Source organism: Sapajus apella, unplaced genomic scaffold (genome assembly GCF_009761245.1).
Source record: "Sapajus apella isolate SASKATOON/1434 unplaced genomic scaffold, GSC_monkey_1.0 scaffold124, whole genome shotgun sequence".
NCBI lineage: Eukaryota > Metazoa > Chordata > Mammalia > Primates > Cebidae > Sapajus > Sapajus apella.
In genome coordinates this window covers 3,758,839-3,786,834 of record NW_022437064.1, presented here as the reverse complement: position 1 = coordinate 3,786,834, position 27,996 = coordinate 3,758,839, and the positions used below count along the sequence as shown (strand labels likewise).

Below are 27,996 nucleotides of genomic sequence, written 5' to 3'. Positions count from 1 at the left end.
AGATCGTAGGAGACTTCAAGCGTAAGAGCCCAGCATGGTTATGTTCAGGGCAAGTGAAGCGCCCCCTCCACTGGGATTCAATGACTGAAGATTATGAAGATACCAAAAACGCAAGAAGTCACAGGAAATATTTTTCCTCAATGGCAAAGATGACAGAATGTTTAAGAAGGAAGGTTTATTGGCTTCAATTCCCCAGCTGTTGTTCAACAATTTATTTAGTTCTCATTTGGATTTTAAACTTTTTCTAAAAATAATTTCCCATCAATTTTCATTTACTTGGAAAGCCCCCATGTGCAATGTATTGATTATATCTCTGAAGAGCAGAATTAATGATATTGCCCACGTGTTGCTACAGATTGTGCAGAGTAGAGGAGGCTGAAGACCGCTACAAGGGAAGACATCTGTATTGTCTCAAAATATCAGGACGGTACGGACACTGCAATAGGAAAGAAGAGACATTGTGTTAACATTTAGACAACGCACATGCTTCCATGTGAGAGTCCAAGGAACATCTGAGGTGTCTTAGTGAAAATCTGTGTTCCCAGCCATCCTAGTCCCATCCCCATACATTTGGTTCAAGTCAAAGGAAGTTCATCTTTTTCAGTTTTCTCTTGTTTTTTTTTTTTTTTTTCTCCAATCTTCAGCCTACTCACAACATTGAGTATGCCTGTCATTTAGACTTCAATTCTACATTAGCATCTTCAAAAATTATTTTTGTGTGCCCACATACCTGGTATAAGAAATATAAAACAACAATGGATAATAACTTGCAATAAGTTCTTGCTATTTGTCACATTCTTCATGCATTTTCTCATTTAAACGTCAACCTAAAAATCAACACTAGGAGGTAGGTTTCCATATTATTTCCATTTTAGAGATTATACAAATTGAGACTTAGTATGATTCGTAACTTGCTCTGGTCTCATACCTAGTATAGAGTGTTGGGATTCAAACCCAAATACAAATTTGCACAAATTATAAGATGATGGATAACTTACTTGAAAGAACTGATAATTTAACAAAGGTAAGACCATACTAGAAGTTTAAAAGACCTTTGATACGGAGATGCTTGAGAATTCTTAGAAGTAGAGAATGAAGTTGATTTGTATTAATTCTAAGATTCTTCATTCTTGTGAAGATTAGAAATGTAACATTTACACTAGAAGTAATGATTTTCTATAAACCAACTTCTCATGATAAGTGTTTTTAGAAAATGATGGTCTTTGTGACTCTTTAATAACTTTTAACAAATATTTGTATATGCATATATAAGAAAAATATATGCACATAATTTAGAGAATATAAGACAGCAGAAAGAAGAAAGTCGAAGTATTCCATAATCCCACAACCTAGAAATAATCATTCTCAATGTTTTCTTGAAATTCTATTAACGTTTTTCTAGACATATGTACAAGTTTTACAGTTTTTGATGAAAACTTGAGACATTGTATATACAATTTATATTCTTTTTCATATGAGCCTAAAATTACATCATGAGAATTTCTCAATAAAGTCATTTCTTTTTGATGGCTTCATTCATTTCTAATAGATAATTGGAATTTATTAAATTATTTTCCTCATGTTGAACTTTAGAATGTTTCTAATCTTTTGATATTACAGAAACCAGTAAACTTGCTTAAACATATATATACGTTTGAATAGTTGATTATTTCTGTAGAATCGATTTCTAGAAATGGAATTGCTGGGACAAAGGATCCAGTTTTTTTTTTTTAGGGGTTTCTAATACCTACTACCAAATTGCTTTTACAAAAGTATATATCAATTACTACTGAAAGTACGTGAACATGCCAAAGTCACCTTATTCTTATCAATATTGTATATTATAATTTCTAATCTTTGTGTATTGATAGGATTTATTTTATTTACATATACGTATTACTTTATGACATTCTCATAAAGTGAATTTAGGCATCCTTAATGACTTCTTAGGTTGCTCATCACTGTCCTCTGGTTTTGTTCATCTCTCTATTTGCCATCACCTTTCCAATGCTGTAACGATGATGACGTCGATGATGATGTCAATGATAATAATGATGACAATGATAACTAACCTTTGATGACTACTGTGTTCCATATACACATGCTTTCTTGTGGGGCAGTGTAGTTTAATAGAAAGGGAACAGGTCTGCTAACAACAAGATCTACTTTTGAATTCTGGCTTCCCTTCCTACCACCTGATGATTTTTGCCAGTCACGTCTTCTGTGAGTTGCTGTTTCTCTTCCCTAAGATAGTGAGATTGAGACTGACACTGAGTATTGTCTGGGAATCACATGAGATAATGCAGGTAAGACACTTAGTAGAACAGCCAGTGCTCTGTGGGTGCTAGTTTCTTTCCCTCCTTAAGAGTGTTGTTGATTTAAGTATCTAGTATAATAATTTTGTGAGTGCCAAAGAAATACTATTTAAAGTTGAAAACCTCATGAAAATAAGTGTGGGATAGCAGAAAAATCTCAGACTCTGGAGCTAGAAAGCAGAGGTAAGCTATAACTGCCTGTTTTCAGTTGTGCTTCATATAAATGCAGGTGACAAAAGTCATTATATTAGCTGGTTGTAAGTGTTAAATGTTAGAGATAGGAAATAGAATTGACTTATTTTTCTGAGCTTCAGAAAAAAATGTAAGAAAAAAGTTATTAGTGTTTAGTATACTTCTATTTTACAATAACTTTTATTGATAAAAAATCGTTTGCAAACTGCAAAATAAAAAAAAAGAAAAAACTGGTAATATCTACTTAGAAAACAATCCCAGCGTAGTTCTCATACTACTGAAAAAGTCTCCAGAGACCAAGTTTCCATTGCTGAGGTTGTCTAGAAGGTCCAGCAATGTGGGTAACAGAGTGATGAAAATGTTGAGGATGTCCTGAAAATTATTTAAATATACAGACACGAGATCCATGTAAAGATGGCCGATTAGGAGCAGCTCAAGATTGCAGCTCCCAGTGAAAGTGCAGAAGGTGAGTGGACACCACATTTCCAGATGGATTTTTGTTGCCCACAGACCAGGAGATTCCCAGGTGGAGGAGTCCCATGGGTCGCCAGCATGGCTGTTTTGGCCGGCGTGCCTGTTTTGGCTGGCAAGGCTGTTTTGGCTGGCTTGGCCTCTGCACAAAATACATGGGTCCAGGTGCTGTTTTAGCCAGTGATTGGAGCCATTGGGAGTCAGAGTCACCCATTCAACCCATAAAAAGGGGGACTGATAGACTGGACAGGGAAAATGTGGCACATATACACCATGGAATATTATGCAGCCATCAAAAACGATGAGTTCATGTCCTTTGTAGGGACATGGATGAACCTGGAAACCATCATTCTCAGCAAACTGGCACAAGAACAGAAAATCAAACACTGCATGTTCTCACTCATAGGCGGGTGTTGAACAATGAGAACACATGGACACAGGGAGGGGAGCACTACACACTGGGGTCTGTTTGGGGGAAATAGGGGAGGGACAGCGGGGGGTGGGGAGTTGGGGAGAGATAGCATGGGGAGAAATGCCAGATATAGGTGAAGGGGAGGAAGGCAGCAAATCACACTGCCATGAGTGTACCTATGCAACAATTTTGCATGTTCTTCACATATACCCCAAAGCCTAAAATGCAATAAAAAAAGGGGGGCACTGAAACAGGGAGCCAGGCCAGGAGATTCCCAGGCAAAAAAGCACCATGAGTCTAGCATGGCTGTTTCAGCCAGCACAGTGGGTCGCCACACAGGAAATCACACAGATCCCAGCACCTTTTCAACAGAGTCGCCTTTTCATCAGAGTCACCTCGGAGACAGAGTCGCCCATTCAACTGAAAAAAAAAAAAGGGGGTCTGAGGCAGGGAGCCATGTGATCAGGCTTGGCTGGTCCCACCCCCACAAAAAAACAGCAGTCTGAAACACTCTGGATTGAGAGTTTCACAGCAAGCACAGCTGAATCCAGGACGGTCCAGCTCTGTTGGGGAGGGGCGTGTGCCATTACCAAGGCAGTCCACCACTATGGAGGTAGTCCACCATTGCTGAGGCAGCGGCCATTGTCAGGGCAGCCCACCATTAATAGAGAGTCTGCCATTACAGGCCGGGTGCGGTGGCTCAAGCCTGTAATCCCAGCACTGTGGGAGGCCGAGGCGGGTGGATCACGAGGTCAAGAGATCGAGACCATCGTGGTCAACATGGTGAAACCCCATCTCTACTAAAAATACAAAAAATTAGCTGGGCATGGTGGCGCGTGCCTGTAATCCCAGTGACTCAGGAGGCTGGGGCAGGAGAATTGCCTGAATCCGGGAGGCAGAGGTTGCAGTGAGCCAAGATCACGCCATTGCACCCCAGCCTGGGTAACAAGAGCGAAACTCCATCTCAAGAAAAAAAAAAAAATTAGAGAGTCTGCCATTACAGAGGTGGGCTGCCATTGTCTAGGCAGTTCTAATTATACCTGTATAAACAGGACTGCAGGGAAGTTGACACGGCAGCTGGGCAGAGTGCACAGCAGCTCAGCAAAGCCTCTGCAGGCAAACAGTGACCAGGCTGCCTTCTCGCTGGGCAGGGCAGCCCTGAAAAAAGCAGCAGCACGACAAAAACGTATAAATAAAGCCCTAACTCCCTGGGACAGAGCACCTGGGGAAAAAAAAAGGGGTTTATGAGTTCTGCTGCAGCGGACATAAATGTACCTTCCCAGCATCTCTGAATGAACAATGGAGCTCACAGCTCAGCACTTGAGCTCCTATAAAGGACAAACTGTCTCCTCAAGCAGCTCCCTGACCCCCATATATCCAAAGAGTCACCTCATAAAGGAGAGCTCAGACTGACATCTGGCAGGTATCCTTCTGGGACAAAGATAGCAGAATAAGAAACTAGCAGCAACCCTTACTGCTCTGCAGCTGCTGCAAGTGATCCCCAGGCAAGCAGGGCCTGGAGTGGACCTCAGCAGTCCTACAGCAGAGGGGCCTGAATGTTAGAAGGAAAACTAAGAAACAGAAAGAAACAACTTCATCATCAACAAACTGAATGTCCACTCAGAGACCCAATCTGAAAGTCAACAACTACAAAGATGATAACAGGTGGATAAATCCACAAAGTTGGAAAGAAACCAGTGCAAAAAAGATGAAAACATCCGAAACCAGAACACCTGCCCTCCTACAAGGGATCACAACTCCTCACCAGCAAGGAAAAAGGCTGGATGGAGAATGAGTGTGATGAATTGACAGAAACAGGCTTCAGAAGGTGAGTAATAAGAAACTTCTCTGAGCTAAAAGAACATGGTCTAACTCAATGCAAAGAAACTAACAACCTTGAAAAAAGATTTGACGAAATGCTAATGAGTATAAACAACTTAGGGAGGAATATAAGTGAATTGATGGTGCTGAAAAACACAACATGAGAACTTCACGAAGCATACACAAGTTTCAACAGTCGAGTTGACTAAGCAGAAGAAAGGATATCAGAGGTCGAAGATCAACTCAATGAAATAAAACAAGAAGGGAAGATTAGAGAAAAAAGGGTAAAAAGGAATGAACAAAGTCTCTAAGAAATATGGGACTATGTGAAAAGAGCTAATCTACGTTTGATAGGTGTACCTGAATGTGATGGAGAGAATGAATCCAAGCTGGAAAATACTCTTCAGGATATTATCCAGGAAAATGTCCCCAAACTAGCAAGGCAGGCCAATATTCAAGTTCAGGAAATAAGAGAATACCAAAAAGATATTCCTCAAGAAGAGCAACCACAAGGCACATAATCGTCAGATTCACCAGGGTTTAAATGAAGGAGAAAATGCTAAGGGCAGCCAGAGAGAAAGGTCAGATTACCCACAAAGGGAAGCCCATCAGACTCACAGCAGATCTCTCAGCGAGAACCCTACAGGCCAAAAGAGAGTCGGGGCCAATATTCAACATCCTTAAAGAAAAGAACTTTCAACCCAGAATTTCATATCCAGCCAAACTAAGCTTCATAAATGAAGGAGAAATAAAATCCTTTATGAACAAGCAAGTACTCAGAGATTTCATCATAATCAGGACTGATTTATAAGAGCTCCTGAAAGGAGCACTAAACATAGAAAGGAACAACCAGTACCAGCCACTCAAAAAACATACCAATGGTAAAGAGCATCGACACAATGAAGAAACTGCATCAACTAACGGGCAAAACAGCCAGCTAACGTCAAAATGGCAGGATCAAATTCACACATAACAATATTAATGCTAAATGTAAATGGGCTAAATGCCCCAATCAAAAGACACAGATTGGCAAACTGGATAAAAAGCCAAAACCCATTGGTGAGCTGTATCCAGGAAACCCATCTCACATGCAAGGATACACATAGTCTCAAAATAAAGGGATAGAGGAAGATTTACCAAGCAAATGGAGAGCAAAAAAAAGCAGGAGTTGCAAATCTCATCTCTGATAAAATAGACTGTAAACGAACAAAGATCAAAAGAGACAAAGAAGGACATTACATAATGGTAAAAGGATCAATGCAACAAGAAGAGCTAACGATCCTAAATACAAATGCACCCAATATAGGAGCACCCAGATACATAAAGCAAGTTCTTAATAACTTGCAAAGAGACTTAGACTCCCACACAATAATAGTGGGAGACTTTAACACCCCATTGTCAATATTAGACAGATCGATGAGACAGAAAATTAGCAAAGATATCCAGCACTTGAATTCAGACCTGGACCAAGCAAACCTAATAGACATTTACAGAACTCTCCACCCCAAATCCACAGGATATACATTCTTCTCAGAACCACATCAGACATACTCTAAATTTGACCACATAATTGGAAATAAATCACTCCTCAGCAAATGCAAAAGAAAGGAAATCATAACAAACAGTCTCTCAGACCACAGTGCCATCAGGTTAGAGCTCAGAATTCAGAAACTAACTCAGAACTGCACAGCTTCATGGAAACTGAACAACTGGCTCTTGAATGTTGACTGGATGTACAATGAGATGAAGGCATAAATAAATATGTTCTTCAAAACCAATGAGAATTAAGATACAATATACCAGAATCTCTGGGACACATTTAACACAATCTCTAGAGGAAAATATATAGCAATAAATGCCCACATGAGAAGCAAGGAAAGAACGAAAATCAAGACCCTATCATCAAAATTGAAAGAGCTAGAGGGGCAAGATCAAAAAAATTCAAAACCTAGCAGAAGACAAGAAATAACTAAGATTAGAGCAGAACAGAAGGAGATAGAGACACAAAAAACCCTTCAAAAAATCAATAAATCCAGGAGTTGGTTTTTTGAAAAGATCAACAAAATAGACAACTAGCCAGATTAACAAAAAAGAAGAGAATAATCAAATAGATGCAATAAAAAATGAAAAAGGGGATATCATCACAGATTCCACAGAAATACAAACCATCATCAGAGATTATTACAAACAAGTCTATGCACATAAACTAGTAAAACTGGAAGAAATGGATAAATTCCTGGACACTTGCATCCTCCCAAGACTAAACCAGGAAGAAGTCAAAACCTTGAATAGACCAATAACAAGGGCAGAAGTTGAGGCAGCAATTAAGAGCCTACCTCCCAAAAAAAGCCTAGGTCCAGGTGGGTTCCCAATCAAATTCTACCAGACATACAAAGAGGAGCTGGTACCATTCCTTCTGAAACTATTCCAAAAAATCCAAAAAGAGGGAATCCTTTCCAAATCATTTTATGAGACCAACATCATCCTGATACCAAAATGCGGCAGAGACTCAGCAAGAAAAGAAAACTTCAGGTCAATATTCATGATGAACATAGATGCAAAAATCTTCAATGAAATACTGGCAAACCGATTGCACCAGCACATCAAAAAGCTTGTCCACCATGATTAAGTAGGCTTCATCCTGGGGATGCAGGGCTGGTTCATCATACTCAAGTCTATAAACGTAATTGACCACATAAACAGAACCAAAGACAAAAACCACATGATTATCTCAATTGATGCAGAGAAGGCCTTCGACAAAATTCAACAGCCCTTCATGCTAAAAACCCTCAATAATCTAGGTATTGATGGAACGTATCTCAAAATAATAAAGCTATTTATGACAAACCAACAGCCAATATCATACTGAGTGGGCAAAAACTGGAAGCATTCCCTTTGAAATCCGGCACTAGACAAGGATGCCCTCTCTCACCACTCCTATTCAATATAGTACTAGAAGTTCTAGCCAGAGCAATCAGGCAAGAAGAAGAAATAAAGGGTATTCAAATAGGAAAGTGGAAGTCAAATTGTCTCTATTTGCAGATGACATGATTGTATATTTACAAGACCCCATCATCTCAGTCCAAAATCTCCTGAAACTGATAAGCAACTTCAGCAAAGTCTCAGGATACAAAATCAATGTGCAGAAATCACAAGCATTCCTAAACACCAATAACAGACTTAAAGAGAGCCAAATCAAGAACAAACTGCCATTCACAACTGCTACAAAGAGAATAAAATACCTAGGAATACAACTAACAAGGAACGTAAAGGACCTCTTCAAGGAGAACTACAAACCACTTCTCAACGAAATAAGAGAGGAGACAAACATATGGAGAAACATTCCATGCTCATGGTTAGGAGGAATCAATATCATGAAAATGGCCCTACTGCCCAAAGTAATTTACAGATTCAATGCTATACCCATCAAGCTATCAATCACTTTCTTCACAGAACTGGAAAAAGCCACCTTAAACTTCATAAGGAACCAAAAGAGAGCCTGCATAGCCCAGTCAATTCTAAGCAAAAAGAACAAAACTGGAGGCATCACACTACCGGACTTCAAACTGTACTACAAGGCTACAGTAATCAAAACAGCATGGTACTGGCACCAAAACGGAGATATAGACAAATGAAACAGAAGAGAGGCCTTGGAGGCAACACTACACATCTACAAACATCTGATCTTTGGCAAATCTGACAAAAACAAGCAGTGGGGAAAGGATTCCCTGTTTAATAAGTGGTGTTGGGAAAACTGGCTAGCCATGTGTAGAAAGCAGAAACTGGACCCTTTCCTGACACTTTACACTAAAATTAACTCCAGATGGATCAAAGACTTAATCATAAGACCTAACACCATAAAAACCCTGGAAGAAAATCTAGGCAAAACCATTCAGGTCATAGGCATAAGCGAGGACTTTATGACCAAAACACCAAAAGCTTTGACAACAAAAGCCAAAATAGACAAATGGGACCTAATCAAATGCCATGGCTTCTGCACAGCAAAAGAAACAGTCATTAGAGTAAATCCGCAACCAAAAGAATGGGAAAAAATTTTTGCAATCTACCCATCTGACAAAGGACTTATATCAAGAATCAACAAAGAACTAAAACAGATTTACAATAAAAAAACAAATAAGCCCATTCAAAAGTGGGCAAAGGATATAAACAGACACTTTACAAAAGAAGACATACGTGAGGCCAACAAACATATGAAAAAATGTTCATCATCACTGGTCATTAGAGAAATGCAAATCAAAATGGCATTGAGATACCATCTCACGGCAGTTAGACTGGATAGGGAAAATGTGGCACATATACACCATGGAATATTATGCAGCCATCAAAAACGATGAGTTTGGGTCCTTTGTAGGGACATGGATGAACCTGGAAACCATCATTCTCATCAAACTGACAGAAGAGCAGAAGATCAAACACCGCATGTTCTCACTCATAGGCGGGTGTTGAACAATGAGAACACATGGACACAGGGAGGGGAGCACGACACACTGGGGTCAGTTGGGGGGAAATAGGGGAGGGACGGTGGGGGGTGGGAAGCTGGGGAGAGATAGCAGGGGGAGAAATGCCAGATGTAGGTGATGGGGAGGAAGGCAGCAAATCACACTGCCACGTGTGTTCCTATGCAACAATTTTGCATGTTCTTCACATGTACCCCAAAACCTAAAATGCAATAAAATAAATAAATGGGAAAAAAAAGTCAAAAAATAACAGATGCTGGTGAGGTTGTGGAGAAAAAGGAATGTTCACACACTGTTGGTGAGAAGGTAAATTAGTTCAACCATTGTGGAAGACACTGTGGTGATTCCTCAAAAACCTAAAGACAGAAATACTATTTGACCCTCAGTTCCACTGGTACATACTCAGTAATGGGCTTGATTGGTTAAATAGTATTTCTATGTTTAGGTCTTTGAATATAAGAAATAAAAATCATTCTATCAAAAAGAAAAAAAAAAGAATGGCGATCAGTAAAAGATCTGGAGACAACAGATGCTTCAGAGGATGTGGAGAAATAGAAACACTTTTACACTGTTGGTGGGAGTGTAACTTAGTTCAACCATTGTGGAAGACAGTGCGGCGCTTCCTCAAGGATCTAGAAATAGAAATACCATTTGACTCAGCAATCCCATTACCAGGTATATATCCAAAGGATTATAAATCATTCTACTATAAGAACACATGCACATGAATGCTCATTGTGGCACTGTTTACAATAGCAAAGACCTGGACCCAACCCAAATGCCCATCGATGATAGACTGGACAGGGAAAATGTGGCACATATACACCATGGAATACTATGCAGCCATCAAAAACGATGAGTTCATGTCCTTTGTAGGGACATGGATGAACCTGGAAACCATCATTCTCAGCAAACTGACACAAGAACAGAAAATCAAACACTGCATGTTCTCACTCATAGGTGGGTGTTGAACAATAACACATGGACACAGGGAGGGAGCATCACACACTGGGGTCTGTCAGGAGGAAATAGGGGAGGGACAGTGGGGGGTGGGGCACTGGGGAGGGATAACATGGGGAGAAATGCCAGATATAGGTGAAGGGGAGGAAGGCAGCAAATCACACTGCCATGAGTGTACCTATGCAACAATGTTGCATGTTCTTCACACGTACCCCAAAACCTAAAATGCAATAAAAAAAAGAAAAAAGAAAATGAAAAAAATAAAAAATAACAAAATAAAATAAAAAAATAAATACACAGACACTTAATGTCAGCTGTGTATAGATAGCAGCTAGAGGCTTCAATGACACCATGTTATAATTATGGGGGTGTGTGTGTGTGTGTGTTTGTGTGTGGTTCTCTTTTAAAGAAGGCTGAATGGCTCTGATGATTCAGATTTGTTGTAATCGACAAAATTTGGCATCAGCAGAATAGAATATGCAAAGCAACTGTTTTTAGCTTCTCACAACTGTTTTAGCTTCTCACATGTACTCCATGCAAAGACTGAACTGATAATGGAAAACCAAGGCACTCTAATTTTTTCTCATCCTTCCAACTTTTCATTCTCTGCTAGACAATTTTCTATTGTAGAAAACAAAGCAAAACAGAAAACTAAGTTAAAATCTACCTTTTTCCAGAGCGGAGCAGGTCAAATCCTTCATTTATTTTTTCAAAAGGTAAAACATTGGTTATTAATGCATCCAATGAAAACTTCTTAGCCATAAAATCAGCCACAAGTTTGGGAATATCTTCTTTACTCTTATAGCCTGAAAAGAAGACAATATCATTGTTAGAGTCAACCCAGTTAAGTAGAGGAATTGAAGAGAAAATTTTCCAAACAAATGAAAATTTAGAAAAGGTGCAGCATTCCGGATTGCTATAACTGAAGAGAACAAGCGATAAAACAATATGCTTTTACAGTGCTTTGACTTGAAAAAAAAATCACAGATAAACAGGGTCCTTAGTTATTCTCTCTCACACAGAGAAATCATAGTACAGATGTTTATGCCCAAATTAAGGAGAAATTTATCAGTTGTCTAAATTCGAATGTAGTTATGAAATATTATTGTAGATTTTTGTGTCCTACTAAAAATTTCCATGCCTTACACAAACTACAAAAACAGATGCAGATAAAAGGTCCTGGTTAATGATGACATCAGAAAAGGTTATCTTGGGACCTTCTGTCTATGTTAGTTCTATATCTAGTTGATTTGGAGACTATAGATAGAAAAGGAATTTTAATTTATTTTTGTTTGTTTTCAAAACCTTGCCTTGTCTGTTGTAAAAGGGGAGATATATCGAGTTTAATGAGAATTTGGCACTGGAGCCTAACTACATACCACCATAAACAGCTCCTTTCCAGGTGCGTCCAGTCAGTAGCAGCATAGGGTTCATTGAGAGGTTTTGGGAATTAGGAGGTACCCCTACAACGACGCTTGTGCCACATCCCTCATGACAACATAACAGGGAAGCCATCTGGAATAAAGTGAATATTTAGCATCCTTATGATGGAGTCACATAGTTCCTACTCATAATGCACAATATCATGTAATTGGCTTAACTGGACTGAGTGTGTAGAAGGAAAAGATCATGTCTTTTGCTCCCTCATTCCCCTTTCTTTGCAAAGGATACTGCTGTGGATTTAGGAAATGCCCAGAAAATGGTTTTTGAATAGAAGAATGGATGAATAAATTGGTGTGCATTTAATTCTTCCTAATAAAGGAATAAGGAGGCAGACAGCATTGCAAACATATATTAAGTCTAATTCCTTATATAAGCATACAATTTCATCATCACATCATTCTTAGGCATCTGTGAATTGGTTAATTCATTTTACATTGATTTGTCACATAGGTATTTTGAACCCAGTACTTTTCAACCAGATATTTTGATTGTGAACAAGACAAACATTATATTACCAAAAGTCGTCTCTTGTCCACATGATTGTCTCTCTCTTAAGTGGATTCCTATTCTATTGTTCATTTTACAAATGGACATGTTTTAAACATTGTTTTTTACCTCCCCAAATACATGTTGGTTTTACATTAAAATACCCTGATTATTTGGAAACCTCAAAAACAGTTTAGAAAATCTTTTCCAGTCAGCTTTTTAAACATGTTCTGTAGTTAGAAAGTGGTTTAAGATCGCCTCAAGGTATGTAATGATTAGTTTTTTGATTTTGGATTCTGACCTTTGGAAGACCAGATATCCTCAGAACATGTGCCTGTCAGACATTTGATATATTGAGATAAGGAACACTCCAGTTCCACATGAGAAAATGGATGAAAATATAGAAAAGGAGCATAAGGAGAAAAGCTATAACCCTGGAAAAAGTTGGATTCTCTTGACACTGAATTCGTCTGTGGCATTTGTCTTAGGTTAAGGCTGCTGAGACCTTTGATCTCAGGGTGCTCTCCCTGTTACCTACACTGCTGAAACTTCAAGAAACTTCAGCATTGAAAACGTGTTGGCCCTGGAGACTTTTTCAGTAGAATTCTAGAGAATTCTGGGTAGGTGAAATATAGCTAGAGATGTGTTTCTCATTGCAATTGATGTTTGTAACTGTTTGAAAGTAACACCACGTAATAAACCAAAGATGATGTAAGCACTGCAAGATTGGAAATAGTGTTTTATATCAATAATGCCAACTGAGGCTACGCATGGTGGCTCATGCATTACTCAGCCTCTGAAAATGCTATACTCTCAGCATTTTCAGAGGCTGAGGTAGGAGAATCACTTGAGCCAAAGAGGTTGAGGCTGCAGGGACTTATAATTATGCCACTGCAACTCAGCCTGGGCAGCAGAGTGAGACCCTGTCTCAAAAAAAAAAAAAAAACTGACATTTATTGGGAGCTCACCGTATGACAGGTGGTAGTATGCTAAGCATATTACATACATTGTCTCATGTAATCCATAAACAATGCTATGTGATATGTAGCTTTTAAATTTGGGGGCTGGTAAAATCTGTTGACTTTTCAAAGTATCCACTCCTACTAGTATTGGATACTAGCTATGTGTCAGGCACTGTCCAAGTTCTGTGATAAAATATAGTGATGCATTTAAGCAGTCACTTTCCTAAGGGCATATTTTTGTTAATAAAACAATAGTTGGCTTAAAATTACTTATTTCTTTTGGCCAAATACTAATATGTGAAAAAATTTGGAATTTATTAAGAACATATGCAAAACTATTAAACTATTGTTAAGAATGTGGGAGAAAAATAAAATGTTCCAATTTGAGAATAGAATTTGTATTATTTGTGTTTACTTGAGTTTATAGTTTTTAACTAAAAATTAATAAAGTAAATCTCTAATTGCTCACTTAAGAAAAAAAAGCCCTTCTCTCCCTCTAGAAGAAGTATGACTTGAGACAGGTTTGCTTAGTTGATAGAATCAAATGTTTCTCATAACAATAAATTCAACAAGCCAGGTAACAGATGATGGGAAATTTCCATTCATCATTAAATATATCCTTTATACATATAACATATGTTCTGCTGCGTAAATGCATCCTCCAAATTGCAGAGGCAGAAATCTCAGGGCACGTCATGGTACATACCATGGTGTCAAGACGACCGATGACTTCAAACGAAAAATCCACGCCTCCATCAGTCATTTCCTTTAGCACCTCCTGGATGGGTTTCTTGTAGTCTTGAGGGTTGATGCATTCAGTGGCACCCAACTCTTTGGCCTTTGCAAATTTGGCCTTGTTGATGTCCACCGCAATGATCCTGGCTGCTCCGGCTGCTTTACATCCCATAACGACAGATAGGCCGACCCCTCCCAGGCCAAACACAGCACAGGTAGAGCCTGGGGTGACCTGTGTTTTCAGAAAATGCAAAAATGGATTAAGTAATAATTGTTAGAAAGTGCCTAAGCTTTATAAAGTGCCATTCCCAATGTTTACCGAGAGCTGCTCAGACTCTTCTGTTCAACCTGCTGTGGAAACCTCTTTTGGCTTCAGTTCCTTTATTTTTAGATTCAAGGGGTTGAACTAGTTGAGTGATTCTCATGTGTCTGCACATTTGATTTATCTGGGGAGCTTTACAAACTATCCCACTGACCAAGTCATAGCCCATGCCAATTAAATCAGAATCTCTGCAGGTGAAACTCAGTCATCAGGTGACTCCAATGGTCAGGCTGTGAACCAGGGGACTGGATGAGCCTTGAGATCTAGATGGCAGTGGTTACAATATTGAGGAGACTCTCAATTGCTGAAATCCCATGATAGCCAGGTTCAGTATCTCACACATACACAAAGGCAATATTTGGAAAATAAAATAAGTGGAAAAGGCTACTACAGGGGAATAAAAAATATTTCACTTAAACCATCAATAATTAACTCCTTGATTCATTTATGTTTGGTAGTCATGACCAATATATCCCTGCTTTAAAAAATATGCTAGTGAAAAATGCAGCAATGAAATGTTTGTCTATATTTTAGTAATAAATAAAATCTATTATTATGAGTATCCTCAGCTTCTGTTCTTTGGTAGGGTCACTTAGACCACTGCTAAAACAGATGAGGCAATTGAACAAGGGACTAAGTGCTAAAGTCACAGAAATTTGGAAAAGATGCCCTCTAAATTCTTTTTAGTTTGCTAGGGCCTTTTGATATACCCAGTCTCCCATAGTCAGCCTTCATTGGGGTAGCATGTTTTAGTGTCCCAGGTAATCTCATTATTACATTTCCGTAAGTGTGTCTATTCAGTCATGCATTCACCAAGTGTTATGCAATATTATGGTAGATAACACTATTTTCTACCTTGCTTAGAAAAATGGAAGACCTGTGACTATGATTTAAAAGCACTAATAATCATGTATTGTGATCTAAATTTCAGCAGGAGATTTGAAAAAGATATTTTAGTCTCAGCTCTCATATTAGCCAGCAGTGAGAATTTGGGCAAATATCTTTTATCACTGGACCTCGGTTTCATAAAATAAAGCATACTACTAGACTTTCAGCCTTTCCAGATGAGGAGCCTTTAAAGAATTTCTGCTTGAAATTTGCCACATCTGAAGTATATGTGTGTGTTCATGACAGGGGAGTCAGTTGTAGCAGTGAAATCCCGTAATGAGTGAATGACGCATCACTGAAGCTTCTTTACTTTCCTCTAAGAATCCACAGAGTGGGGTGAGCTTTGGTTTGGGGGTACATCAGGTAAGGCTTTGGACTTTACTGTTGATCCAATTTCTGGGAGTAGAGGAGCCACAGACTAGATGCTCCTCAAGGGCAATCGCTTCATTTCATTTATTTTTGCTGTCTGAGAACCTAGCAGAAACTATGGTGCCTGAGACATGTGTGGGTGCTCTCTAATTGTTGAATGAATTACTACATGAGTTCTCAGGCCTAACATTTCATTCTCTCATAAAGAGCAAATACAGAAGAATAATTATTGAAATGACATCTTTACTCTCAACAACTTTTTATCTATGATAAACAGGTGAAATTTCTAGCATGTGCTCTCAATTCTTTTTGGGCCATTTTTCTGCTCTTAATCAACACTCAAAATCTCTAAAAATAATCTTTGATTCTTGTGAGAAAGTGCTTCCTTTTTGGTTCCTGACAGTCTGCATGTAACCGGTTTTATCACCCATTATCATTCTTACCTTGGCAACTTTGACTGCAGACCCATAACCAGTTGAAAATCCACAGCCAATGAGGCAGACTTTCTCCAGGGGCGAGGCTGCATCAATTTTGGCCACTGCACTCTCATCCACCACCGTGTACTGGGAGAAGGTGCTGACGCCAACAAAGTGGTGGATGGGCTTCCCTTTGCAGGTGAATCTACTGGTGCCATCCTGCAGGGTCCCCCGAGGGTTGCTGAGACTGGGCAGTGCAATACACAGACACACACACAGGCATGAGACAGGAACATAACTAATGTGCAAACTCAAAGTCTGTGCAAACAGAGCATCAGAAACCTACTCGTTTTTCAAGCAGTAGTTGCTTTCCGGGTTTTTACAAATTCTGCATTTTCCGCACTGAGGAGTAAACAGCGGGATGACTTTATCACCTGGAGAGGAATAAAACAAGTTCTTAAATTTCTATCCAGAAATTAATAAAAACTTAAATCTCAAGTGTATTGACTAGAAAAGCATGTTTCTTTAAAAGTCTTTAAGGAATAAAGTTCAGTCACAACTAGGTCATTGTTCACTGCGTGCCACAGCCTTGTTTTCAATTTTAGTTTATAAATGCCTGATGACTCCTAAAGAGAATGCAAATGTGAGAAACAACATGGATTACAAAAATTACTTCCACAGCATTGATAGTTAACTTTTATGCAGTGTCCTGATTTCCTCTAGAGGCTTTGCAAATGTCATTTTATTTAAACTTTAATTAAATATTAGATATTCTTACTGTAAATATAAATATAAATTTGAGTTGAAAGTCAGCTATTACAGTGCCTGAAGATCTGGTATTTTGTAAAAGTTTGATTTACAATAAAATGGGCATTTGAACCAGTTCTTGGCTTTTCAAAGTGACTGTGCTTATCTTTATTATGAAATAAATGCTTTAAAAAGCATTTTTTTTGAGGAAAACAAACAAAAATGGGACAAAGAATTCCAGAAATTTATCTGAGAACTCCAGCCCTTCACAAAAAGTTAGGCACTTTCTTTTAGGATAAGAATTGACTTACAAATGTTTCCAGCTGATAATTTGTAAATTATCTACTTTTCCTTTTATGGTGGAGGGAACGGGTAAAAAGCAAGGGTGTCATTTTGTTGTTAATTTATTTCTGACTAAAGGAAATAGAGCTAAAATATAATTCGGACAATTTCTTTCCTTATTTTCTGTTTACCATTTAAATTAGTATTTGATAAGGAGTGTGAATCTATAGGCTAAAGCAATTTTTTAGAATTAAACATAATTTTCATTTTTAATTACCTATGCTATACATTCTAAATGATCATGAAAAATGGTTGGTGCATTAATATTTTATAGGTGAAATTTACGTGAAAATGATGGTATGGCAATGTCCTAGTTATTCACCCTTTACTTCTAAAAGTATTTATATTAATACATAATAAGATTAGGATAAAATAAATATTGAAGATAAAATAATTAGTAATCTGTAACCAGTCGCATTTAAGCATGACTGAAGGTAATAAGGCAGACGTTGTTGGTGGATGGCTCCTGCTATGTTTCTTTCATTTCTTTTCACCTAGTCTGTTTCATTGAGTCCATGCTTGGGAAGAAACACCATGTTGGAAGAAGAAATTGGTGAAGGGGCTGCATAAGTCATCTAAGAAAAAGTCATGTTTATTCAGCCATAGCCATGTGGCCTCTGTTTTGTGAACTTAGCACAGAACAGTTTCCATATTTATATTTTTTCCTTTCTCCATTTCTGCTTCTGTGTGGGCCCTGACAGAACACAGTGTTCAGCAACACCAACACGGAAGTTATTAGACTATGAATTCCACACTGGTAGGCACTGTGTCTCTTTTGATCCTCACATATCTCCAGGTTCTAATCTGGTGCCTGGTGTATAGCAGAAACTCAACAAATAATTGTTGAAGGGTAGAATACACGCATGCCTGAACGCATACATGCTTGAGTCAGGCAGGCAGAAAGGGAAAGAGGAAACCCCTGAAGTCCTGGCTGCCCTGTGACCTTGTACAAGCCCTTTCATCTCTCATTGCCTCGGTTTCCTCATCCAGGCTGAGCAATCTTGTGACGGTGAACCAAGGTGTGTTCCCTGAGTGTGAATCCTGTACCTGGTTTGATTGTAGTCACCCCTTCTCCAACACTCTCCACGATGCCGGCTGCCTCATGGCCTAAAATCGCAGGAAGAGGGGTCACCAGGTTGCCACTAACCACGTGGTCATCTGTGCGACAGATTCCTACTGCCACCATCTACAGAGCAAGGAGAAAAGTAGATTCAGAAGAGATTATGACTCTCAGATGGGTTTAACATACTCAGTTTCCTGAAATTGTGCTTCTAAAATGTATCCAAGAATTTTGCTAATAATCTCTACTATTTCCAAATATGAAAGATTCAGTTTATCTTCAAGGTCGTTCAGTCTAAAACCCTTCTCTACCTTCTCTTCTTGAATTAAACAATTTAGAATAATCTATGAAGTAACTAATCCTGAAATATTTGTCTTATAAAATATACAAGAATGCATGCTTTAAAAAAATAGAAATAGAAATAGCAAAGTAACACATAGAAAATATCTAATGCTAATTGATTTTGAAGTCTTGATATGCAACACTTGGAATTTTTTTCTGTACAAACACATTCTTTTGTGTTTTACTCTAATTATACTGTATGTTCTCTTTGACCACTTTTTAGACATTTAAAATTTATATTTATACTTTTCCTTGACAACAAAAGTAACTCGATTTTCTGGATGATCATATAAAATATGCCTGTTGGCCAGGTGCAGTACCTCATGCCTGCAATCCCAGCACTTTGGGAGTCTGAGGTGGGCAGATCATGAGGTCAGGAGATCGAAATCATCCTGGCCAACATGGTGAAACCCTGTCTCTACTAAAAAATACAAAAATTAGCTGGGCATGGTGGCGTGTGCCTGTAGTCCCAGCTACTTGGGAGGCTGAGGCAGGAAAATTGCTTGAATGAGGGAGGTGGAGGTTGCAGTGAGCCAAGATTGTGCCACTGCACTCTAGCCTCGTGCCTAGTAACAGAGTGAGACTCTGTCTCAAAAAAAAAAAAATGCCTTTTAGTGGATTTTTTGATGTTTCCATTTTTAATATTCTCTAGTTTTTTAAACTTAAAATGAAATAAAAACGGAAAAATATTTCACCTTAATGCGAACTTCATAAGCCTTAGGAGGTGCCACCTCCACATCCTCAATGGAAAAGGGTTTCTTTGCCTCCCATAGCACAGCTGCTTTGCATTTGATTACCTAGAAAATCAAACAGAGAGATGGTGACAGTGTTTTCTCACTCTTGAAGTCAGAAATTGTGTCTTTTCATTTTTGTACATGCAACATTGAGTCCCATGTCTGGTACCTAGAAAGTGCTCCATAGAAATGAAGACCTCTCGTTTATAAAGAGAATAAAAATATTATTTAAAAAAGCATAACATAAAGAAAGATAAAGTATAATAAGACATTGAGAAAAATGAAATATATTCGGGTGGCTGGCAAGATAGCTGAACAGGAACAGCTCAGGTCTGCTGTACCCAGTGAGATCAACACAGAAGGGCAGGTGATTTCTGCATTTCCAACTGAGGCACCCAACTCATCTCACTGGGACTGGTTAGACAGTGGGTGCAACCTAAAAACAGTGAGCCAAAGCAGGGTGGGATGTCCCCTCACCCAGGAAGAGTAAGGGGTCAGGGAACTCCCTCTCCTAGTCAAGAGAAGCCATAAGGGGCTGTACCTTGAGAAATAGGGCACTTTGGCCCAGATACTACTCATTTCCCATTGTCTTCACAATTGGTAGACCAGGAGATTTCCTAGGGTGCCTATGCCACCAGGGCCCTGGTTTCAAGCACAAAATGGGGTGATCATTTGGGCAGACACTGAGCCGGCTGCAGGAGTTTTTTTTTTTTTTTTTTTTCATACCCCAGTATTGCCTATAATGACAGTGAGACAGAACCTTTTACTCCCCTGGAAAGGGGGCTGAAGCCAGGGAGCCAAGTGTTCAAGCTCAGCAGATCCCACCCCCATGGAGCCAAGCAAGCTAAGATTCACTGGCTTGAATTCTCAATGCCAGCACAGCAGTCTGAAGTCAACCTGGGATACTCAAGCTTGGTGAGGGGAGAGGCATCCACCATTACTGAGGCTTGAGTAGGTGGTTTTCCCCTCACAGTGTAAACAAACCCACAGAAAAGTTTAGACTGGGTGGGGACCACCACACCTTGGCAAAGCTGCTATAGCCAGACTAGATTCCTACTCTTTGTACAGGGCATCTCTGAAAGAAAGGAAGCAGCCCCAATCAGGGGCTTATAGATAAAACTCCCATCTCCCTGGAACAGAGCACCTGAGGGAGGGGGCAGCTGTGGGCACAGCTTCAGAAAATGTAAACGTTCCTGCATGCTGGCTCTGAAGAAAGCAGTGGATCTCCTAGCACAGTGGTTGAGCTCTGCTAAGGGACAGAATTCCTCCTCAAATGGGTCCCTGACTCCCTTGCCTCCTGACTGGGAGACACATCCCAGCAGGGGTCAACAGACATCACATACAGGAGATCTCTAGCTGGCCTCTGGTGGGTGCCTCTCTGGGAAGAAGTTTTCAGAGGAAGGAACATCCAGCAATCTTTGCTGCAGCCTCTGCTGGTCATACCCAGGCAAACAGCATCTGGAGTGGACCTCCAGCAAACTCCAGCAGACCTGCAGCACAGAAGCCTGACTGTTAGAAGGAAAACTAACAAATAGAAAGAAATAGCATCAGCATCAACAAAAAGGACGTCCACATAAAAACCCAATCTGAAGGTCACCAGCATCAAAGAACAAAGGTAGAAAATCCACTAAGATGAGGAAAAACCAGCACAAAAAGGCTGAAAATCCCCAAAACCAGAATGCCTCTTCTCCTCCAAAGGATGACAATTCCTCACCAGCAAGGTAACAAAACTGGATGAAGGATGAGTTTGATGAATTGACAGAAGCAGGCTTCAGAAAGGGGGTAATAACAAACTCCTCTGAGCTAAAGAAGCATGTTCTAACCCAATGCAAGGAAGTTAAGAACCCTGAAAAAAGGTTTGAGAAATTGCTAACTAGGCTAACCAGTTTAGAGAAGAACACAAATGACCTTATGGAGCTGAAAAACACAGCATGAGAACTTCATGAAGCTTACACAAGAATCAATAGCCAAATCAATCAAGTGGAAGAAAGATATTAGAGATTGAAGATCAACTTAATGAAATAAAGCATGAAGATAAGATTAGAGAAAAAACAATGAAAAAGAATGAACAAAGCCTCTAAGAAATATGGGACTATGTGAAAAGAACAAACCTATGTTTGCTTGGTGTACATAAAAGTGAAAGGGAGAATGGAACCACGTTGGAAAACACTCTTGAGGATATTATCCAGGAGAACTTCCCCAACCTAGTAAGATAGGCCAACGTTCAAATCCAGGAAACACAGAGAACACCAGAAAGATACTCCTCGAGAGGAGCAACCCCAAGACACATAATTGTCAGATTCACTAAGGTTGAAATGAAGGAAAAAATGTTAAGGGCAGCCAGAAAGAAAGGTTGAGTTACCCACAAAGGGAAGTCCATAAGAATACCAGTGGATCTCTCTGCAGAAACCCTACATGCCAGAAGAGAGTGGGGGCCAATATTCAACATCCTTAAAGAAAAGAATTTTCAACTGACAATTTCATATTCAGCCAAACTAATCTTCATAAGTGACAGAGAAATATCCTTTACAGACAAGCAAATGCTGAGAGATTTTGTTATCACCAGGCCTACCTTACAAAAGCTCCTGAAGGAAGCCCTAAATATGGAAAGGAAAAACTGATACCAGCCACTGCAAAAACACACTAAATTGGAAAGACCATTGACACTATGAAGAAACTGCATCAATCTATAGGCAAAAAACCAGCTAGCATCAAAATGATAGGATCAAATTCACACATGACAATATTAACTTACAATGTAAATGGACTACATGTCCCAATTAAAAGACACACACTGGCAAACTGAATAAAGAGTCAAGACCCATCAGTGTGCTGTACTCAGGAGATGCATCTCACATGCAAAGATACACAGAGACTCAATATAAAAGGATGGCAGAATATTTACCAATCAAAAGGAAAGCAAAAAAAAAAAAAAAAAAAAAAAAAAGAGTTTTCCAACCTAGTCTCTGATACAACAGAATTTAAACCAACAAAGATCAAAAAAGACAAAGAAGAGCATTACATAATGCTTAATGGATCAATGCAACAAGAAGAGTTAATTATCCTAAATATATATTCATGCAATACAGGAGCACCCAGATTTATAAAGAAAGTTCTTAGAGACCTACAAAGAGACTTAGACTCCCACACAATAATAGTGGGAGAGTTTTAACACCCCACTGTCAATATTAGACAGGTCAACAAGACAGAAAATTAACAAGGATATTCAGAACTTGAATTCAGCTCTGGATCAAGCAGACCTAATAGACATCTACAGAACCCTCCACCCCAAATCAACAGAATATAAATTTTTCTCAGTACCACCTCGCAATTATTCTAAAATTGACCACAGAATTGGATGTAAATACTCCCCAGCAATTGCAAAAAATGGAAATCATAACAGTCTCTCAGAACTCAGGATTAAGAAACTCACTTAAAAACACACAACTACACGAAAACTGAGCAACCTACTCCTGAATGACTACTGGGTAAATAACAAAATTAAGGCAGAAAAAAATAGGTTCTTTGAAACCAATGAAAACAAAGACACAATGTATCAGCATCTCTGGGACACAACTCAAGCAGTGTGTAGAGGGAAATTTATAGCATTAAATACCCACAAGAGAAAGCAGGAAAGATCTAGAATTGGTACCACAGGAGACACAAAAAACCCTTCAAACGTTAATGAATGTAGGAGCTGGTTTTTTGAAAAGATTTACAAAATAGACCACTAGCTACACTAAAAAAGAAGCAAAGAGAGAAGAATCAAACAGATGCAATAAAAAATGATAAATGGGAGATCACCACTGATCCCACAGAAATACAAACTACCATGAGAGAATACTATAAACACCTCTACACAAATAAACTAGAAAATCTAGAAGAAATGGTAAATTCCTGGACACATAAACCTGCCCAAGACTAAACCAAGAAGTCAAATCCCTCAATACTCAATAACAAGTTCTGAAATTAAGGCAGTAATTAATAGATTATCAACCAAAAAAAGCCCAGGACCAGACGGATTCACAGACAAATTCTACCAGAGGTACAAAGAGGAGCTGATACTATTCCTTCTGAAACTATTCCAAACAATAGAAAAAGAGGGACACCTCCATTAATTATTTTACGATGCCAGCATCATCCTGATACCAAAGCCTGGCAGAGATACAACAAAAAAAGAAATTTTCAGGCCCAAATCTCTGATGAACATTGATGTAAAAATCCTCAATAAAATACAGGCAAATCAAATCCAGCAGCACACTGAAAAGCTTATCCACCATGATCAAGTTGGTTTTATTTCTGGGATGCAAGGCTGGTTCAACACAATGCAAATCAATAAACATAATCCATCACATAAATAGAACCAATAACAAAACCCACATAATTATCTCAATAGATGCAGAAAAGGCCTTGAACAAAATTCAACAGCCCTTCATGCTAAAAACTCTTAATAAACTAGGTGTTGATGGAATGTATCTCAAAATAATAAGAGCTATTTATGACAAACCCACAAAAACTGGCACAAGACAAGGATACCCTTTGTCACCACTCCTATTCAACATAGTATTGGAGGTTCTGGCCAGGGTAATCAGGCAAGAGAAATAAATTAAAGGCATTCAACTAGGAAAAGAGGAAGTCAAATTGTCTCTGTTTGCAGATGACATGACTGTATATTTAGAGAGCCCCATCATCTCAGCCCAAAATATTCTTAAGCAGATAAACAACTTTGGCAAAGTCTCAGGATACAAAATCAATGTGCAAAAATTACAAACATTCCTATACACCAGTAATAGACAGAGAGCCAAATTTTGAGTGAACTCCCATTCACAATTGCTACAAAGAGAATAAAATACCTAGTATACAACTTACAAGGGATGTGAAGGACCTCTTCAAGGAGAACTACAAACCACTGCTCAAGGAGATAAGAGAGGACACAAACAAATGGAAAAACATTCCATGCTCATGGATAGGAAGAATCAATATTTTGAAAATGGCCATAAAGCCCAAAGTAATTTATAGTTTCAATGCGATCCTCATCAAGCTATCACTGACTTTCTTCATAGAATTGGAAAAAAACCACTTTAAATTTCATATGGAACCAAAAGAGAGCCCATATATTCAAGACAATCCTAAGCAAAAAGAACAAAGTTGGAGGCATCATGCTACCTGACTTCAAACTATACTGCAAAGCTACCGTAACCAAACAACATGGTACTGGCACCAAAACAGAGATATAGAACAATGGAACAGAACAGAGGCCTCAGAAATAACACCACACTTCTACAACCATATGATTCTTGACAAACCTGACAAAAACATGCAACGGGGAGAGGATTCGCTAGTTAATAGTGTTGGGAAAACAGGCTAGCTATATGCAGAAAGCTGAAACTGGACCTCTTCCTTACACCGTATACAAAAATTAACTCAAGTTGGATTAAAGACTTAAATGTAAGACCAAAAACTGTAAAAACCCTAGAAGAAAACTTAGGTAATACAATTCAGAGCATAGGCATAGGCAAAGACTTCATGACTAAAACACTACATTAGTAAAGCAATGGCAACAAAAGCCAAAATTGACAAATGGGATCTAATTAAACTAAAGATCTCTGGAGAGCAGAGAAAGTATCATCAGAGTGAACAGGCAACCCACAGAATGGGAGAAAATTTTTGCAATCTATCCATCTGACAAAGATCTAATATCCAGAATCTACAAGGAACTTAAACAAATTTACAAGAAAAAACCAACAACCCCATCAAAAATTGAGCAAAGGATATGAACAGACACTTCTCAAAAGAAGATATTTACATGGCCAACAAATATATTTTAAAAACCTCATCACCACTGGTCATTAGAGAAATGCAAATCAAAACCACAATGAAAAACCATCTCACACCAGTTAGAATGGCAATCATTAAAAAGTCAGGAAACGACAGATGCTGGCAAGGATGTGGAGAAATAGAAATGCTTTTACACTGTTGGTGGGAGGGTAAATTAGTTCAATAATTGTGCAAGACAATGTGTGGCGATTCCTCAAGGATCTAAACCTAGAATTACCATTCGGCCCAGCAGTCCCATTACTGGGTATATACCCAAAGGATTATAAATCACTCTAAAGTCACATGCACATATGTGTTTATTGTGGCACTGTTCACAATTGCAAATACTTGGAACCAATCCAAATGCCCACCAATGATAGGCTGGACAAAGAAAATGTGGCACAAATACACCATGAAATATGGTGCAGCCATAAAAAAGGATGAGTTTATGCCCTTTGTAGGGACAAGGATGAAGCTGGAAACCATCACTCTCAGCAAACTAACATGTGATCAGAAAACCAAACACCATATGTTCTCACTCATAGGTGGGAGTTGAACAATGAGAAACATGGACACAGGGAAGAGAACATCACACACCGAGACCTGTTGGTGGGGGGTGGGGAGGAATAGCATTAGGAGAAATACCTAATGTAGATGACAGGTTGATGGGTGCAGCAAACCACCATGGCACATGTATACCTGTGTAACAAACCTGCAGATTCTGCCCATGTATCCCAGAACTTAAAGTATAATAATAATTAAAAAATAGCTTCAGTTTGAAGACGGCACCCTCTTTGTCTTAGAGGAGACCATTACATGGTGTTTTCTTTCCTATGTTCAAAATATATGGCCCGAGAACTGAGGAGTGAAAGTAGAGTGAACCTTCTCACTAATATGCCACAGAACATCAGCACTGCAGGTTTTGAGGAAATGGTTCCACTGGAAAACATAAAAATGAATCCACTGATGTTGAAGCTGAGACTTTCACCTGGCCATTTTGCATGTCTTATGCCACTGAAGGAATAAATGAAAAGGGGAATTACCCTAATGGCTGAAGTGATTGATTTGAACTACCAGAGAGAAATTGAGTTTCTCTTGGACTTAACCTTATCTACTTTTTCCCCTTTGCTAATTTTAACCTGTATCTTTGTCTGTAGTACAATATAACCATAAAAGCCAAAAAAAAAAAAAATAGCCAAAAATTAAATAGCAACAATAATAGTGGCTAATAGTTATTGACTTATTTCTATGTACCAAATACAATTCTAAGTGCTTTACAGTATTAATTCATTGAATTCTCCAAACTATGTTATGAAATAGATGTTAATATTGTCACCATTTAGCATTTGAGGAAAATAAAATGCAGGATAGGTAAACACAAATGAAATGCTGTCAAAAAGCTGTTATTGATGTTGTGCCCAAGAGGGTCTATTTCATCAGTTATTATTTTCATTAATATAATTGGTTTATACTTTTGCTTTATGAACTCATTATTTATTTTGAGTTTGGAGAATTTGAATTTTCTTTTTCTTAATCATTTTTTATTAGGAATGTAAATATTAATTAGTAATAAAGTAAATGAGGTGGAATAAGAACAGTAACAATAGGCTACTGGTGATTTCCGGCTAGTCTTACCGTTATGAGACTGTTTGTTACACAGTGTAGAAAGAAACCTCAGAACCTTTAATGAGTTACCATAATGAGATATTTTACTGTGTGGTACATTCCTAACACAAAGACTGACTGACAATAGTTGCACAGGTTTATGTAATTAATCAATTAAAAAATATCAATGGATTATATTTGATGACCACGTGCACCTGTAAACACATTGAACAAATAAGTATAAATGTATGGAGACCAAACCAAACATCTGTATTCCTAGTGCTAAGTGATTCAAATTGTATTATTAATTTTCTGTAAAGCCATATTACTTTTACACAGGGAAGATACTGTCCCATAGGATTTCTGTGGAAATTGCCTGAATTGTATCATAGTGGAACCCTTTTAATTGGAATTTGCATGTTGATGTCTTGCTTAACCTTGATGATTCTAATGCTGTGAGATTCACGAGCATTAGTAAGATATTTTATAGTAAGGGTAAATGGTATTTTGAAGTCTTCTGAATCCAATTCCTCTCACAAAACTTTTGTCAGACAAATTTAATGTGTTCATAAAAATATATTCAAATAATAACATGTTTGAATTATCACTTTTTAATGTAAACATAACTTCTGATTAAAGACTTTTCTAACTCTAGATTTACTAAATCAGTCATAATTAGCTTGGATAAACTACCATTTTACTGAAAATTTATTTAACGTAGGAAACAAAGACAATAAATATAGGTTCTATATATTCTCGTTAAAGTTATTTAGGAATAACTTATTTCCACAGTAGTTCAGTATATATTACATATTGAGGCATATATTGCATATCATTTTAGTGTAGCATTTCTAATTCACCTATGGTTTTTAAATTATTCATCAAATACTGTCTTTCTTTGTTATATTGATGAGAATATATTTCCAACAGTAATATATTTTTGCTTACTTTCCCTGCTGTGCTCATGTTGTTTCTTTCTTCTCTGCTGACCGGGAGACTGATGAGTCCTTGTGGATTTCTTCTCTGCTTGAATGCATAAGCAGATATTTATTGCACAGATATTTATTCTGTTTGCTTGT

General features: G+C 38.3%; 1 protein-coding gene across 2 annotated transcripts; it reads right to left on the bottom strand.

Annotated features, from left to right (window-relative positions):
- Positions 1-155: 155 nt before the first annotated feature.
- On the bottom strand, positions 156-27,996 carry LOC116538952 (all-trans-retinol dehydrogenase [NAD(+)] ADH1B). Of its 2 annotated transcripts, XM_032261549.1 has the most exons (10): positions 27,866-27,952; positions 27,294-27,370; positions 19,457-19,558; positions 18,407-18,545; positions 16,617-16,704; positions 16,298-16,517; positions 14,247-14,507; positions 12,029-12,164; positions 11,317-11,455; positions 156-436 (listed from the first exon to the last, which is right to left on the bottom strand). In XM_032261549.1, exons 4-10 carry the CDS (start codon positions 18,543-18,545, stop codon positions 412-414), a joined length of 1,008 nt encoding a protein of 335 aa, XP_032117440.1. In that variant the 5' UTR covers positions 19,457-19,558; positions 27,294-27,370; positions 27,866-27,952; the 3' UTR covers positions 156-411. The 2 variants fall into 2 exon arrangements, with proteins under 2 accessions (XP_032117440.1, XP_032117441.1); XM_032261550.1 differs by lacking the exon at positions 27,294-27,370 and having other exon boundaries at positions 27,866-27,996.

Coding starts and splice junctions, on each gene's coding strand:
- LOC116538952 (XM_032261550.1), bottom strand. Junction 18,546..19,456: donor CTTATGAAGTTCGCATTAAG/GTGAAATATTTT, acceptor CTTGCTCTGTAG/ATGGTGGCAGTAGGAATCTG. Junction 14,508..16,297: donor CTGCAGTCAAAGTTGCCAAG/GTAAGAATGATA, acceptor CTGAAAACACAG/GTCACCCCAGGCTCTACCTG.